The sequence below is a fragment of the Martes martes genome (genome assembly GCF_963455335.1).
Source record: "Martes martes genome assembly, chromosome: 12".
In the NCBI taxonomy this organism is placed as follows: domain Eukaryota; kingdom Metazoa; phylum Chordata; class Mammalia; order Carnivora; family Mustelidae; genus Martes; species Martes martes.
The window spans coordinates 88,119,341-88,137,079 of NC_137900.1; the positions used below are offsets into that span (position 1 = coordinate 88,119,341).

A 17,739-nucleotide genomic window follows, 5' to 3' on the forward strand; every position below is an offset into this window, starting at 1 on the left:
GAGCCGAAGGCAGACGTTCAACCGACTGAACCACCCAGGCGCCCCAAGCTAGGTCTTTCTTCTTACACTATTATTACTCTTTCAACTCAGTTCAAACTCAGGGATGTCCTGAAATCATTGACTCAGAATCCAGAGATGCTAAAGCAAGAGGAGGTCTGTTGGGTAGCCACTGAGGTCTGCCAGACACTAAGAGTATGACTTTCAGTGGAGTCTTCATTTGGTCCCCAAGGGCACGTCTTACCCTCTGGGCGTTCTGTCAAGACATATTAGCACACTCTGCCTTCTCTTTTGGAGCTTCTGATTTAAAACAGACATATGTACAGATGAGCCAGTCATCTCCTGTAGAATGCCAGCACTAAAAAGGGACTGTTTATTTATTTCAATCTCCTTGCTTTAAGATAAACCAAAACAGAAGGAAACTGAGAGCAACCAAGTACTGAGACTTTCCATGGGCCCAGTGCCACTCCAGACACTTTTCTTTTTCTTTTCTTTCTTTTTTTTGCGGTATTTCCTCTCATCTTTGGGTAGGCATTATTTTAATCTATCCCCAGTTGTCAGATTGAAACAGGAAACAGAGGCTCTGCAAGGTGACTTGCCTGATACCCCAGAGCTAATCGGTAGGGGAATCAGAATTTGAATCCAGGTCAGTCCGTTCAAAACATGTGCTCTCAACCTGCGACGCAGCAGAGGGCCTTCCTGTGGGCTGTGAGGTGCTGGAGGCGGGTGCTCCCCACCGCGGACCTGCCAACAGCATTGCCCTCGTCTTTGCACGGGCCACCCCCTTTCTGGAATTAGCAAGAAGCTGCTCTTCCCAGTACTGTGGTTATTTTCAGAAGTGTGAAATACGTGTAAATCAGGGTATTTTCAGTAAAAATATCTCCCCACTTACACAACAAAGTGGTACCAAAATCACTGACTTGGAGCAGATATGTGGTTAGTCCCTGCAAAGATCAGTCCAGTTCTCGTCTGACAGCCCATCTGGAAGGCTCACAGGGGCCTGGATGAAGGAGAGGCTGAGCTTCAAGAGGCTGGGCTCATGCTCCCCCCAGAACCCCAGAGCACAGAAGAGTCAGCCCTAGAAGGCCTGAGGATCCTGAACCTGTGAGCAAGTTGCTCTTCTTTTCCGTTAACCTTCCACAAGGAGCTGCAGGGCTTAGTAACACAGTGTCCGTGCAAGTGCCCAATGCTGGTACTCTGGTCAAGCTTCAGAACATGCCAGCAACCCCTTTCCACCCCCATAATGATATGTGAGAATTACCACATTTAAAGATGAACCGTGTATTTAGGAGTGTATGGAATTGTCACTGAAAAGTCGAGACAGCAGCAGACTGTAGCAAATGCATGGGCTTCGGAAGGTATTCCTTCCCACCCCCAGCCCCTACAATGTGTTTATCCTACTTGTGCCATGATAACACTTTCCTTTCCTTTGGCTTCTTTGTTCTTTGGTGAGTATTTACCGATTGCCAGATCTGTGCCAGGCGCGGTACGAGAGCCGCACCTTGCAGGAGAGACATCCTGTTTGCCAACACAGGGCATCTCAGCAGAGCCCAGGAAACTACAGGCCTGGGGCTTGTTCCCATCAGAAGCCAGAGAACATTTGTTCTCTTCTGAGACTCTCCCCGTTTCCTGGTTCTACCTTGGAGCATCCATCTAAGGAACGTGGGCACCCCTCACCCTCCCAGCTACCAGGGAGGGCCCAAGGGATCGCTGGGGGGAATTGCGCAAGTCTGTTGGCCTGGTTTCAGCTCGCGTGTCTTTCCCCCCACTTGTGTTCTCAGCCAAGGGAAGCCTGGCGCCTGGCTCTGAGGCCCCCGATGGAGCGGGCTCCCTCCCAGAAGGACTTACCGGATGGCTTGTCTGTGGAAGACGGGAGGCTGGTGAGGGTGGGCATAGTGGGCAGCGGGGGAGGCAGCACCTTCAGGTTCTGATCACTCTGGATCTCGTTGGTGGAGATCTGATTGATGATGCGGTTGTAGGGGGGCGGCTGGTAGACCCGGGGCGGGGTGGCAGGGGGTGGCTGGGGCATGGGCCTGGCCGCCGGCACCCGCTGGCAGTGCTCCTCAAGCTGCGCGATGATCTCGGACTGGTTGTGGGCCAGCGTGGCCAGGTGCTGGTACTTGTGCTCCAGGTCCTTGTACTTGCTGGCCAGCTGCAGCATGTCGGCCGTCTGATTGAGGATCCGGTTCTCCAGCTGGGAGAGCTCCAGAGCGTTGTCCCGCTTGCGGATGATCTCGTGCAGCAGCTGCATGTAGAGCTGCGTGACCCTCGAGTTCATGTTGCGGCTCTCCTTGCGCAGCAGCTTCACCTCGCTCACGATGCCGCCGTCCACCTCCACCAGCTGCTGCAGCGTCTCAATCTGCCGTTTCTGCTTGAGCAGCTCGCTGTTGAGCAGCTCCAGCTCCTGCTTGTGCACCCTGTTCTCCAGGAGCACCTCGGGCTCCTTGGAGTTGACGCAGATGGCGCCCGTGACCCGCTGCTGGGGCACGATGAAGGTGTAGGTGCACTTGTCCGAAGACTCGCCGGCCCGCTTGTACCTGTTCAGGTAAATGAACTCGCCGGGCGAGCCCTCCTCGGCACCCTCGAAGCCTTCCTTCTGGCCCGCAGCTGCTCCCACGGCAGCCAGCAGTCCCAGCCACCAGTATGTCACACACAGCGGCCTCATGGTCCTTGCAAAATGGTGGTTCCTCTTGGCAAACAGAGCCTAGGAAAACCTGAAAGTAAACAGAAGGGAAACTCAGTAACAGTGTTGTCACTGCCAACGGCCTGTGCCATGAATGAGCTCAGCCTTCTCGCCAGGCAGATCTCTCCAAAAATGCAGCTTCAGGAGGGAGCCCTTCCGGAAGCTGCAGAAGGAGACAGGCAGGCCTCAGCAGAGGTAGAGAGGAAATGGGAGGGGACCGGGGCATCTGAAGGCAGGAGGCCACAGCCCTGGCACTCCCGGAGCCAGCCCCGAAGCCCATTCCCCTCGCCGATCTCCTGGCCCAAGCCTGAGAGCCACATGAGGGCAGCTCGAAGCTGGGGCAGGGAGGCAGAGGAAGCTTGTCTGGTCTCCTTTCTCTGCCTCCTTTCTCTGCCCTCTCTCCCACCCCGTTCGACACGTTCGTAACCCCCTGGGCTTTCCCGGTGTGGCACCGGTCACAGTTATGCATAGGGGTTCTGTGTGATCTCCGCTACAGGACTCCGCACTCTATGAGGGCAGGCGCTGTGGCTGATTCCATCCTGTGTCCCCAGGATGCTGCACTAAGCAGGCTTTCAGCAAATATTTGTTAAATGCTGGAATCACAGGACGCAGCGTGGAATGTGTTCAGTTGGTAGCGGACAGTGTCAGTGGGAGGATGTGTCCAGCCACATGGCTTTGGTCTGTGTGTTAGAGACAAGCTAAAGAGCCCAGACAGGAACAAACAACCGAGCTCTTGTAAATCCAAATATTTGCAGGAGTCAGTGACTGCAAGGCCCTGCCACCACAGCGTGATTACAGCCGGCGGAAGCGGAAAACAGACACGTGTCTCTGGAGTTGTTTCAGTTCTGCTCTTGGACCATTTGTTCCTTCACCAGATATCCATCCAACATCCGTGGTGTGCCAGGCAGCATGCCGGCTGCTGGACAAACGGCTGCAAACAGCCCAGAGCCAGCCCTGCCCTCACGGGCCTCACGCTCCACGGCCCTGAAGAGCCACAGAGCAGCAGTAACATGTGCTGCGAAAGGGTAGAGCAGGGAACTGACCTAATCGGACGATTCGAGAAAGCTTCCCTGAGAAAGTGACCTTTACAGTGACCCCTTGAGGGATGAGCAGGAGTTGGCCGGGCCAAGAGGGAGGGGACGGACGTGCACAGATCCCTCCTCTCGCCTACTCAAGGACACTGCTCCGGCATTTCTCCCCCATCTCTCCTGCATGATCACATTTTTCCTATAATCATGCTGTTAACTTCTCTCAAAGAAAATCAATCCTCTCTTGATCTCACATCCCCCTCTCCAGCTACTGTTCCATTTCTCTGCTCCCCATTTTAGCAGAAACCCCCCAGAGGGTTGTCTGTACTCAGTTTCCAGAAAGTGCCTCTCTTCCTGTTCTCTCTTGAGCCTACTCCCATCAGGCCTGGCCCCTCCCCTCCTCCAAGTACTCTGGACAGGGTCACCGGTGGCCTCACTTGCCAGGCCAAATGGCTTATTCTTGGTCTTCATTAGTACTTGCTCTCCACACTGGGTGATGTGGTCAGTCACTCCCTTCTCAGACTTCCTTTCCTGAAGATCACCCTTTCCTCCTTTCTCACTGACTGCCCTTTCTGTCTCCTTTGCTGGTTCTTCCTCCTGTTCCTGTCCTGGGGGACCCAGAGCTCAGTCCTCAGACCTCTTGTTTATGTCGGTGATCTCATCCAGTCTTGTGACTTTCAGGCTCTGCTAACTCCCACATCTATTTCTCCAGCCCAGACCTCCCCCTTTGACTCCAGACGCATACATCCAACTGCCCCTTTGACATTTCCACTCGACCATCCACTTGGCATCTCAGACTTAACCTGCCTGGAAGTGAACTGGTGTCCCCATACCTCCGTCCCAGCATGCTCAGCCTGGGTTCTCCTGCGGTAGTAAACTCTGGCCAGCAACCTTGAAGTCATCCTGATTCCTCTTTTTTTCATATCCTGCATCTAGTTCACCACCAGATTGTAATAGCAATATCCTGGGCGTATTCCACCTCCCCTGCTCCCCGGTACAACCCACCTTCGCCTCTCACCTGGACCTAACTGTCTGCTGCTGGACCTGCTCCTGCCCTCGGTCCTCAGCCCAGCGGCCAGAGTGACCCTTTCAAAAAAGTCTGATCCTCTACTTGGAATCCCCTGGGAGCCCCTCATCTCGAAGAAAAAGCTTAGAAGGCATTTCTGGCTCTCCCAGATCTGGCCCCCCTCCCTCTCTGGCCTCCGCTCTGACCCCCCTCAGCCCCCTGCTCCTGCGCCCGCAGCCACCGCAGCCTCCCGGGCGGTCCTTTTGCTTGCCGCGCACGCTTCTGACTCTGGGCCTTTGTACGCTGTCCCCTGTCCGGAGCACTCTCACCCTTTTCCTCGTCGCCCACTCCCTCACCTCTTTAAAGTCTCTCCTGAGATGCCACCTACCCAGTGAGGCCCACCCTGATTATCTAAAATTGTAACCTCCCCATATGGTCAGCATGTAGACCGTTTCCCCACCCCGTGAATGGAACCCCTCCGAGGACAGGGGGTGGTCCGCGCCATCTGCAGTGCCAAGCACGTGGCCGGGACTGTGCAGGCAGGCACTCAGTCAGTGTTTCTGGCCTGAGTGAAAAGGCACGCCTGCCCGCTGCTGCCGCGCAGATGAGAGGGCTGCGGAGCGTCAGGGCCAGGGGACCCCTGTGCGGGTGATCGCCGGAGGGGTCCAGAAGTACAGGAGGAGGCCATTTCTTTCCTTCCTTCCTTTCTTTCTTTCAAAGATTTTATTTATTTATTTATTTATTTATTTGAGAGACAGAGACAGAGCATGAGCAGGGGGAGGGCAGAGGGAGAAGCAGACTCCCCGCCAGGCAGGCAGCCTGACACGGGGCTCAACGCCAGGACCCTGAGATCATGACCTGAGCCAAAGGCAGACGCTTAACCGATTGAGCCACTCAGGCGCCCCGGAGGCCATTCCTTATGCTTTTCGGTAACATCCATAGAATCTATTTACCGAGTCCCTGCTGTGTACCCGCCCCTGCCCAAAACATTTGCAAGCATTTTCTACTTTGATGTATCCTCACAAGGTAGATACTGTTAAGATTCTCTAGTCATTTCCATTTTACAGATGAGGGAACTGAGACCCATAGAGGCTAAGTGAATTGCCTGAGATCACACAGCTGGGAGGTGGCAGAACTAGGGATAATGGGAGGGATCAGGAAAGCGTCCCTCGTCTGATCTCACGTATTCCAGCCTTTGAACTCTTACTGACTACACAGAAATGTACTTAATCTGGTCTTCAGTCCAAAAAAAGGATTAGCATGATCGCCTTCTGACTTTATGTTAATTTATGCATGACACAGAAGCTGAAGGTTTTGTCTTCCCCAGGCACCTTCTCTGGTGAGCGGCCTACAGGTTCCGGCTCCACCTTGCACCCGCGGTCCCGCTGTCCCACAACAGACCCTGGGCTCCCGGAGCCACTCACAATTGTTTTCTGCTGGAAGGAGGAGGCCTAAGTGTGGTTCCGTGGCCCCTCAGCCTTTGGGGCTGCGCAGAGAAAGGTGTTCGGCAGCCTTTGGTGGGGGCTGGGCTCTGAGGTAGGGCTGCAGTGACGTTAGTGGAAACCAGGCTGAGTTTGTGAGTGTTTGCCTGGTTTCCAAAGTGCTCTGGCTGCTTCCGTGCCAGCCCGTGGCCACGCCTGGCCCAGAACAATGGGGAGGAGCAGCGCCGCAGGCTAGGGTGGGCAGGCCCGTGCCTTCCCCGCCACCGCTCACCTGAGACTGGTGGTGACAAACACCTCCCTGTGCTCTGGGTGCTGGGTGCCAGTACTGATGCTGGTGCGGGCCTCTGCCCTGGCCGAGAAACTGCCAGAGGCCCAGGGAGGCAACCTGGCTCCAGAAAAGGGTTGGCTTCCAGACCTTTCCAGGCCTCAAGACCTGGCAGGGTAGCACTCTTTATCATTGAGTCCTGTCCCCTCCCACACGTGGGCTCTCGAGCTTCCCGAGCAAAGCCTCTGCCCTTGGACTTGTGATCCTGAAGGCTGAGCCTCTTCTGTGAAACGAGGCGATCCAACTACTTAGGGATATAGAAATGCTTCCTAAACTAGAGATGGTAATAACACGATAGCGGCATGATGGCAGACTACAAAGTCGGGCTCAGGGAGGAGCGCTGACCACGCCCCCTGGGGGGAGAGACCACAGCCAAGGCTCCTCCCATTTCTCAGAGGCGGAACTTGCTCCTGTGCGGCAGCGGCGCCCTGAGCAGGAGGTGTGTCTGGCCTCACCGCCCAGCCCTAAAGCTGCCCTCTGGTCAGACTGGGTCCGGCTGTCCTGCTATCTCTGTATTTTAAACGGTGCCGGGCAAGAGCGGGGAAGCAAGAGGCAGGCAGACGCAGCGCAGGGCTGTGCTGTCTTGATTTTCGTGATTGTTTGATTGAAAAGAGCACCAGTCTTGATCATTAACACTCAGGTTTTCAGGTTCCCAAGGCCCTGCATGCGCATTATCTCATTCTGTCATCCCAACAGTCAGAGCTAGTTAGCTGCGTTGTGCCGTTTTGAGGGTGAGGAAATTGCCTCTCCAGAGAGTGTCTGGTATCTCGCTCAAGATGGCGTTGCTAGTGGTGCCACCAGTTGTGAGGCTCATGATTCTGGGTCTTCCTGCTACTTTTCCATGGGGTCTGGGCTTGGCAGGACTGACATGGGGCCAGGTGGGTTACATAAGGAAGGAAAGGAACAGGATCCCGTGCTGGGTGCCTGACACATACTGTCACAGGTGGTCTAGCCTGGTGGTTGTCCCCCACTTCTACTTTGTGAATGGGGTCACTGAATCCCAGACAGGCTAAGTGACTTGCCCAGGAGCATGGGGCAGATAAGAGCTGGAGCTGACCCAGCCGAGAGCTCCGGTCAGCCTCACACCAACGGCTGTACTCTTTGCACTGGCCTTGGCTTTGGAGTCATTTGTTTTCCTTAAAGATTCTAACCCCCTCTTCAGTTTTCTGCTACTTTGGCAGTTCTTAATGGGCAGTGATGAGTTTGTTTACTTTTGCTTTCTCGATATTTATTCAACTAATTACACCCCAAGAGAAATAACCCTCCCCAGCATTCCAGCCATCTTGGGCCTGGAGAAGAACTCCATGGCAATCAAAGCAGTGCTCCTCAATTTCTTCCTCTGACCAACAAAGAAAAGCAACTCCAACTGTTTTCCTTGGCTTCAAAATGAAAATAAAACGATTCTTGAAATTGCTTTTCCACATTGTATTGTGAGGAGTTTCCATTATGTGCAGGTTTCCCTCCCCACAAGTGGAGCTGGTGTGACCAGCCACGTGACGGCGCCTGCATACGGGGAGGCGGCCTCCCCTGGGCTTGGGTCCCACCCAGCCTCTGGTGTGCAGCCCTGAGCGCCCCTGCTTGGCCTGGTGCAGTGAGGCCACACACCGTGTGTCCACGTCCCACTCACGGCACCGCAACCCAGGTATGGGGCCACTTTGTGGGAAGGATCGTTTTTATGAGATGGAGCTTTGTATCATGCCCCACAGCAGAAGCTGGTACCGCCGGGGTTAGGAATGACAGAAGTTCAAACACTCAGGAGGATAACTACAGTCAGTTGTCATTGTGACTCAAACACTTTATAAACATGATCTTACTTATTCCTCCCAACAACTTCAGAAGGGAAGCCCTGTTATTTCAGGGCTGCCATGCATGGTGGCCCAAGTTGTGTACTATGCAACTCTAGGGAGCACAACTCACATTCAACAGTCTTTGTAGTTTGGGATATTTATATTACAGCCATTTTCTAATACCCACAAAGATGCTTTTAAGACTTACAGCAGGGCTGACAATTACCCCATTTGCAGGTGAGGAAACTATTGAGATTCTAAGACCATGTGTCATTTTGCCCACAGTCACCAAATTACTAGGTAGTTGAGCCAGTAACAGAACCCTAAAATATACCATGCTGAATATATGGAAAGAAAGGTGCTGGAGTGACAGGACACTCAAAAGAGATTGCTCTCTGACCCCCACAGGCCAGGGGAGAACAGAAGAGCTCCTGGGATCCTCAGGAGTGCTGAACCCAGGAAAATCTCTGGATTCAAGCCAGCTCTCACAGTGTCACCCACCCAGGCTAGAGTCCCATGTGAGGGGCTCTCAGAACCTGCCCCTGCCTCTGTCACCAGCCCTGCCCCATCATCCCATTATCATAGAAGGCTGGGGATGAGCCCAGACCAGAGGCCCTGCAGGAGTCCTGGGAAGTGGGCCCCCGCCAAGGCAGTGCAGGCCTCCGGAGCGGCCGCCTGCCCCTGAGTGTGCCTGGCTGGCCCCTGGCGCCTGGCTTTGGGGAAGTTAGCAACTCGACCTCTCCTTGAATGAGTCTGTTGGACCTGAGCACAAATCGTGATCGTTAAGGCAACATCAGGACCAAGAAGAAAAAAAAAATCAAAACTTCAAAGTTGACAGCTTTTCCTACTAAGGCTGTTGGAGATGTATAGTGTACCGGTGGGGTGATACCCAAACCGACTGGTGATCCGGGATGTGGGAGGGATCCAGATCAAGGAAAATTCCAGAAGGGGCCCCAGAGGGGCCAGCTGACCATATAACCCAAAGCATAGAAAACAACAGTCCTCGTTTGTTTGTGGTAAACTCACCGTGTGCCTGGTGTGCCCTTTCTCACTGGCACTTCCAGCCCCATGCATAAGGTTGCCCCCCGCCCGTTATCTTACGTAATTATGAATAGCACCCCCTCTTCCTTTCAAAAGTGTCCCGATTGGGTACCAAATTGGTCCCTTTACACCAAGGAGAAGAGTAATATTATCTGCATTTTGCGGGAGGGTAAACCCAGGTCCAGAGAGGTCAGGTCCCTTGTCTGAGGTGCCTTGACATAAATGTCAGGACGGGGTTCTGCCACCAGCTGCAGTGCCCATGCCCTCACTTCCTCCGAGATTGTCTCTCCGGCCAGCACGAACAAACAAAAGGTGCTTGTCTGTGGCCTTCACGGCCAGGATGCAGATTTCTTCTTAGTCGCTGTTGACTGAATCAGTAGAAATGGCTTTCAGGTCAGTACAAGGGGGAGTTTTGTTGGATGTTAGAAACAGCTTCTTGATTATCCAAGTGGCAAGACCCCAAAATGGGCATCTAGGATGAGCAGTGGCGTCCTCACCTTAGAAAACCCGAAGGAACTGTGCCTCGCTTGTCCTAGGTGATTCACCGCTAGCCTGGGGGCCAGGGAGGGAACAGCCGCATCTCCAACTGCCATCCCCTCCCAGCCGAGGATCCTGTGATTCATTCCCCACCAGAAGGCCGTGTGGGCACCCAAGGAGTCTGGAGCCAGTTCCCAGACCCTGCCAGCTCAGCTCTCATAAGACCTTCAAATGAGCCATTTGTTCATCTATCCGGCCTCCCATACCCTAGCCTTCCCCTCCAGCCAGTCATCGTGCGCTGCGACAGCCCCCGTCCGGCCCTGTCGTGGGTGGTGGGAACAGAGGCAGGAGCCAGACAGGCAGGTAGTGTCGGATCCGACCCATTTGCCTGGGTCGGAGTAGCTTCCTGATGCCCTGGGCTCTCGTGCTTCTGCCTCTGGGGAGCAGATGGCTCCAAGGGAGGGCTGACTGAGTTCATGGAGGAGGTGGGTTGTGGTCATACTGTGAGATCATAGGGCAAGGCGGGATGTGGTTAGGCAGTGGGGAGCTAGTTGCCTTTGCCAGGGGGACAAGGATGCTGATGTTACTTTTTCACGGTGCGTTATTTGGGAACCATTTTGAGATTCCCCCAAAGCCTGCGCACTGAGCCCTCTGTGCCAGGAGCCCCAGCCAACAGAGCCGAGGAGGGGAAAGTCTGCAGAAGCCATGTCAGAGTCCGGCTTCTGAGTTGGCTGCTGCATTTCCGGCAATGCCTGGTGTGCTCTGGAGCCTGGGAACTGGGCGAACCTCAGATGAGAGGGAGAAGCCGAGGATGGGGCAGACAGTGCTGCCCCACGGTGGCTTCCTGGAGACTGTGGGCCTGGCCTGGAACTGCTTTTCTAGGCCAGGCCAAGCGGTTGGCACCTAAGGCCACCTTGGCCTGTTGGCATGGGCTCATCCCTTGAGCACCGGGACAAGCACATTCTGTGCCTACCTCTCAGATCCCAGTAACTCTGTGAGGTTGGGCCTATGATTATTTTCATCTCACAGAAGAGGAGACAGAGGGAAAGGACAAAGTCACTAGCCTAGGGCCACAGGGCTACCAAGTGGTGAGGCCAGGCCTGGAACCAAGTTTGTCTATCCCAGAGCCAGGTTTCTTACCCACACAGTCCTAACTGGCCCCCTGCCTTTGGGCCCTCGCTCTCCTGCCCTCCAGGGTGCAGGCAGCTCCAGGCCCGTCCGTCTAAGGCTCCCAGCTGGTTGTGTTGGTGTCCTGCTTTAGGACAGGGCCTCTGTGCTCACGCTCAGGCTCCGTGCCTCTCTGCACATGTTCTTCTTTTTGCCCCAGCGCCTTCCCCCGTGTCTTGCCTGAGGCACACGTCTGTCTCCCTCTCTCACTTGACCTCCCAGATCCACTTCCCTGTGAAGCCACCGTCCACAGTGACGCCCCCTTCCTCCTCTGCCCCCAGGAGCAGCCGTGGCTGCTTCCTGCACCCACCACAGCACCCCGACCCACCTTATCTGGTTGTGCACCCCAGACGTGAGCCTCTAAAAGCGGGGTCAGGGTTGTTTCCCCTCCAAATACCCAACAGCCGGGATGGCACTTAGATTCCCAGATAGGACTTCAAGGATTTCATTCATTGCATGTATTTCCCGAGTATTTCGCCTGTCCCAGCCACATGCTGGGACTGGAGGCAGGAACGGGTTAGGTCCCTGCTCTCAAGGGGCCCAGGGTGGTTGGCGGGACAGAGAGCAGAGGGGATGGTGATGAGTACCTTGGCAGGGTAGCTCCAGCTGGGGTGAGGACTGGGGTGGGCATAAGTTGGGAATAGAGGCGCCCCAAAGGAGCCTTGGCTCGACAACACAGAGGGGAACTGTGTGGCATCATGGGACCGAGAGGCTTGTTTGTCAGGGTCTGAGGCTGGCTTGCTTGCTTGATTCATTCATTCATTCATCTGTTCCACATCCATTCTCTGCCCAGCCCTGAGTCGTGGAGGTCCCGCAGTGACTAAGAGATACCAGCTTTCCCTCATGGAGGTTGGACTGGGACCACCTCAGGCAGGACTTTGGTCTTTCCTGGAACTGAACCGTTCCTCAGGTGCTTCTGAGAGATAAGGACAGACTTCCTTCTGGGCTCCCCCCACCCTTTAGAGAGAGAGAGGGAGGCAGAGGGAGATAGAATTCCAAGCAGTTTCTACACCCAGTGCAGAACCTACTTGGGGCTCGATCCCATGACCCTGAGATCAAGACCTGAGCTGAAACTAAGAGTCACAAGCCCAACCAACTTAGCCACCCAGGCTCTCCCTTTCTGGACTTTTCTTAGGGATCTTGTGGAGGACTAGGCAGCAGGAGGAGGCTGAGGCTCTGGGGCTGCTGGCCCCAAGACAGGCCGGTTGGTTTCACCCAAGAACGGACCTAACACAATAGCTCGATTGTGAGAGGCCTGACTCCCCCCACCCAACATGTGAACATTTCTGTGATCAGAATGTGTCTTATAATTGATGGACACATGTAACAGAACTTTGTAACGTTTTAACTGCCACCCCCCCACCCCAGGCTGTCCTTAAATCCGTCATATGGTTTACAGTCAATATTAGGGAATACGGTTTTGTTACAGAAACTACTCTTGGCATGAGTTTCTGATGTGACCTATCTATCACCACAAACTCCCAGTTGCCAGTGGCTGAATAACCCTTCTATTTGGGGTATTTTATATAAATTCACAGAGAAGAATGCTATTCAATGAATTGATTCATTCTTAAGATTTCCCCAGTGTGTCTATCCAGGATGGCAGTGGGCTGGGGTAGGAGGAGTCCAGATCTGGGTTTGAATCCTTGCTTTTTGGCCCACTGGTGGAGGAACGTTGGCAGAGGTGCTACAACCTCCGAGCCTCAGTTTCCTCCTCTGTAAAATGGGGACAGCACCATTCATTTGGTGCCCTGTGCCCCCTCATTGCAGGTCTCTTACTGTTGTACGTCTGTGTGATTGCTAGATTCACCTTCTGCCTCCTTCCAGTGGGCCCTGGGCCCCACCAGCAGAGCCCCTCCACATCTGACTGACTGCTGTCTGTTGAGACCATTTCGGGTGAAATGGGCTATGATTCAGAGAGGCCTGAAGCTGGTTGTGCCTGCCTTGGGTGGGCTGCTGCTGTTCGTTCTAAGGTAGCTACCGGTTGCTGCCTTCCTGATGTCGTCAGAATTACTGGAGTGTGGCAGTGCAGACCGTGAGGACCTGCACGCTGGTTCTGCAGGCCGCGGACTCTCCAAGTAGGGACGTAGGAAACACATGAATGGTATCTCAGACACATAGGTGAAAGTTTGCCCGAGGCTCCGCCCCGCTGAGCCGGTGCCAGGGTCCCATGGTGCCGTGTAGCTGTGCGGAGGCTCATCTGTAAGAGGGGTTGATAAAGCCTGTTCTGTGTCAAAGAGAGGCCTCTTTCACAAGCAAGTGATGCATCGAAGGCAGGTACACGTGGTTTGCAGATGGCGTGGTGTGAGCATTCGGTAGGACAGCAGCCAGAACGGACTTGGCTTTTGGGGGACCCAGTGACGGGGTCAGGAAAAGAGAAGTCAGGATACCTTGACCAGGGCAGTGGAGTGAGGAGGGGAAAGGCATAGACTTTGGAACCAGGCTGACCAGGGTTCAAGAACCACATCATCACCAACTGCATGACCTTGGGCAAGTTATTTAACCTCTCTGAGCCTTAGTTATCTCATCTGAAAACTGGGATGCTAAAACTGGCACCTGCCTCCTAGGCTTGTGTTGAGGATGAAATGAGACAGTGCATGTGCTTCCTTAGCTCAGCCTGTACTTAGTAAATCACTGTGGGATGGAGAAATGACTTAGTCGCTCTGCCCGTGAACTTACAGCAATACTGTGCAGTCCCCTCCTGGGCCGTGTGTTTTACACATTTTGCCTGTTTTACCATGGCTGCCTTTATTGAGTAGTAATTGATCTAATTTTTGTTAGGCAAGCCTGTGACGTCAGTCAGACAGGGCTACCTGGAGAACACAGTGAGCCACTGTAGTTCCCGCCTGGAGCTGGGAAACCTGCAGCTTCTGCGGCCCCAGAGTCCTGTGCCAGAGATGCACGTATCTAACGAAATGCTCTCCGGAGTTGAGGGAATCCACTGTGACCTGTGGGCCTGCAGGAGAGAAGCTACTGTCCTAAGCTAAGACGCACCAGCACTGGCCTCCATATGGTCAGAGGTGGTGATGGAGGTGGGGTTAGGGGGAGGAGTCCTTGCGTCCCCGTCTACGGCCCTCAGACAGGCCTAGCGCTCATCTTCCTGCGGCATGGAGTTAGCTCACTTTCCTCACTACGGCGGTTGTGGCAGGAGCCCGACGGGCAGACGAGTAGTGCCCGTGTGGGTGGTGAGGATACATCCAGGGTCCCCTTGGGTGGAGGGTGTCTGCACCCTCTGTTAGCGTGGACTTCAAGGACCTGGATGTGTTACAGTTCCCTCCAGACGTAAAGGCCCCCTCCGTTCCTGGGAAGACCCCCCCCCCACCACGTGAGCAGCAGTAGTGGCCACCACGCTGGCTTGCCTGGTGGGATTTTCTGACAGCCCTCCTAGGTTGTCCAGCACAGAGAGAATCTGGGTCCCTGCGACTTTGATTGTTACGGGTTTGATACTCCGTGCCTAACTTTTTCTGAGGGTTTGCCTCACAGCATATGCTGTGCGAAGGCATTCCCGGGCATGATCCCACGTGCTCCTCCTAGAAAGCAGTGGAGCGTGGCTCAGAATGCAGGGTTCAAGTCCTGGTGCTGGCGCTTACCAACCCTGTGGCCTTGGGCACATCCCCGAACCTCCGTACCTCAGCTTCCTCCCGTAAAGGTGGGGACAAGGAGGGTGAACGACAGTACCCTGTTGCAGGGTGGCTGTAAGGGTCCCGCGAGCTGGTAAGCGTCTGGCCCAGGGTGAGTGCAGTGTGTTAGCCGTTGATAAGAGACAGCTGGTATCATTCTCCCATTTCGCAGAAAAGGAAACAGGTTTCGAGAGACTGAGTGCCCTGCAGGGGTCCGGGGACTGCTGAGTAGAGGAGCTAGTGTCTGAAGCTAGCTCACAAGCACTACCTTACTCTGCCTCATCGTGGGAGAACGCATGTGGGGAGCATTCGGCCAGCTTCGGAAGTGGCATTCTCGGCTTTCCTCAGAGCCCTGGTGAAAGGAGATCCTTTTCTGAGTAACCGAACTGGCCTCTGGGAGCTCTCCTAATCCCACAGCAGAAGCAATAGCTGACCCGTGACACACATATCACAGAAGGAGAAGGGAGGGATCAGTGAAGAATTTCTGTTTGGAAATGTTATCTAATGCTGAGCGCTTTCAAGGGACTCGGAATGTGGAGCCGGGCTGTACCCCCTGCCGGGTGCCGGGGAAGCCTGGTCCTCCCCTCTTTCAGTGCCACAGACAGTCCACTGGAGACCTGGGCTCCCGGCCGGTGCTGGGCGGGATCAGGCATCTGTGGACACGCAGGGAAAGCCGGGGGCAACGCTTTGCCCCGAGCCACGGTAACGGAACTCTCTAGCTGCTGTGTCCCTTCCAGCTCCAGACCCCTTTGGTCCTCTCCTCTCCAGCTGAGGGGTGGGCAGAGGCTGCTGGGCTCCAGGGAACTTTCTGAGCAAGGGCTCCCGACTCTGGCAGGACAGTGTTTGCTTTTGCTTTTGCCTCGGCATAGGGTCTAGGCAGAGTGCATAGGAACCCGAAACTTCAAAACGTCTTCTCATGTCCTTGGGCTACTCCTGTCCCCCTAAGCACACACCTACACGCAGGAACGCGCTCACGCACACACCCCAGCTGCCGGGCCGTGCCCGGGAGCCGCCTTCCTTCACCCCAAAGGCTCTTTGTCTGCGGCACAGTAGGGCTTACAGATGAAGCTCTCAAAGCCCCAGCCCGTGGTCTCATGCCCCCAGAACACCACCCTCGGCCCAGGTGTCCGCAGTCTGCCCCAGCAGTGCCATTTCTGGCTCCAGACAAAAGCAAGAGTGACCCCCTCTGGGGTCCAGCTGCACACACCCCCCGCTGGAGGGGTCAGGGTTCTTGAACCCCCAGACATGGGGCCAGCTGCTGCCTTTTGCCCCCTTGTCCCTTGGTGCCACGGAGCTGGCCCCTTACCTCGTCACTCCTGCTAGACTCCCCGGGGCAGCTCCTCACGTGCTCTACCCCAGCCGTCAGCAGGGCAGCCTGTCCATGGCCTCCAGGAGGGGTCCCCGAGTCGCAGGCCGGACTGGCCGCCGAGCAGCCCTGCCTCACTGGCCTCTGCTTGCTCCGCGGTGCTCCACAGCCAGTCTTGGGCCGGGGGTGGGGCGGGGGCTGGCCAGGGGTCCTGCTGGGGCTGCTTACAACCTGCCTCCTCTCCCGGCAGGGGCCGGTGGCTGCCTCGGTGCCATGCTCTGCAGGTCGGGACTCAGGCAGCACTGCTCAGGGCTCCGGGTCCATCCTCAGGCCGTCAGCAGCAGCCTCATTTGAACTCCCCACTCCTTTGTGGAGCCTTTACATGCCGCCGGAGGAAACTGTGAGCACAGCCTGACCCTGGTTGGCTGCAGGCACTTCTCTCCACCCACCAGTGCAAGAGGATCCCCCAGGCCCCAGAAAGGCTCCGGGCCTCCCCTCAGCCCCAGACAGAGGCGGGCCGCCCGGTGATGTCACACTAACTCCGGCCCCAGCTGGCCCGGCCCCTCCCGCCCCAGCCCGCTCAGGCGGCCCTCCTCGCCGGCCCCCTCCTTCCCTGGCACGAGCAGCTGGGCCGGCTCTACTCCCTGGCCTGCCCGCCACTAGCACGCTCTGCCGAGGCAGACGGCTTCCCCTCTGACTCAGGTGATGGGTCTAGATCTGCTCTAGCTGCGCAGGCAGCAGGTCCTCCCCCCGATGCTTCCCTCATCCCTGCACTGCCCCACAGAGCCCCAGGTGAGCTGGGGGGACAGCCCCGCACAGATGGCTTCTCCCCATGGGTGCCCTTCCTAGAGGCCTCTCTCTCACCTCTAAACCCCGGGGAGGGAGCCCAAGGCTGTGCACAGAAGCCAGCGGGATCTGTGCTGAAGCTAGCAGGAGGCAGTGGCCTGAGACACGGGAAACACCACAGGCTGGCGGGGGTGGGGGCTGTGCATGGGAGAACCGCCTGTCACTTACCACCTAGAGGCCTTGATTAAGTCACTTCACGGTTCTGGTATCGCTTTCATGCATCAGTAAACGAGCCAGGACCAGTGATCTAGCTTCATGGATTCCACGGTATCACGCGGGGGAGGCTTGGTGCAGGACAGGAGCGCCCCAGCGGGCTGGACTCAGCACTCGGGAGGCGGGCAGGCCGGGACCGCACTCCCAGAACCTCTGCGGTGACCTCCAGACCTCCGAGGACCCGTGATGAGGGGCCCCAGCACGGTCTGTCAGTCAGGTGGAGTGCACGAGCGTTCAAAGAGTCAGAGCAGAAAGGAGAAGACGGCGCCGGAGCCCCGTAAAGTGAGCAATCCTGAGGACACACGTGTCAGCACCGCGGGCAGACGGGGGAGGCCAGCGGGTACCGGGGCGGGAGCAGCGGGGTGCAGGTTTGTGTCTCTGCCTGGGCAGCAGCTGTGTGAAATACTGGTGGTGACTCTTCCTTCCTCTTTAGAGAAGTTTAGTGATGATGGTGGCGGTGATGACGCTCGGGTGCAGATAGGGAGAGAAGCTTCGGTGGGATTCTCCTTACCCTCAGACACAGCGCACTGTGTTGCTGGGCCCCGGGCAAGCACGTCCACTGTGGTCCTCTGCTCCTCAGGACTGCCCCTCCTGTCTCGGCAGGGAGCAAACTCTGCTTCTTGCCTTGGCCCCTCCCAGCCTGCTCAGACGCGCTCCCTTTGCCATCTGTCGGTCCTGTTCCTTTTTAGAAGGCGAGTCTTCACCAGAAGACCACAGTAGCTTACAGGTCACAACGTTAGCCGGATGGTCGGGTTGGACAGTGTGCTACCCCACGACCACCGTGGGGGTGAAGGTGCCCAC

At 55.9% G+C, this 17,739-nt stretch overlaps 2 protein-coding genes across 6 annotated transcripts in view; one reads left to right on the plus strand and one right to left on the minus strand.

The window, feature by feature from the left end:
- Window positions 1–16,272, minus strand: part of ANGPTL2 (angiopoietin like 2) — a 34,845-nt gene extending 18,573 nt beyond the window's left edge. The window contains exons 1-2 of the mRNA XM_080820445.1: window positions 15,880–16,272; window positions 1,846–2,711 (exon numbers count right to left, since the gene is read on the minus strand). Coding sequence (XP_080676571.1) covers window positions 1,846–2,662 — 817 coding nt within the window. The 5' untranslated portion in view covers window positions 2,663–2,711; window positions 15,880–16,272. The remainder of the gene's footprint in view (window positions 1–1,845; window positions 2,712–15,879) is intronic.
- Window positions 1–17,739, plus strand: part of RALGPS1 (Ral GEF with PH domain and SH3 binding motif 1) — a 269,662-nt gene that overhangs the window by 157,805 nt on the left and 94,118 nt on the right. The window lies entirely within an intron of this gene.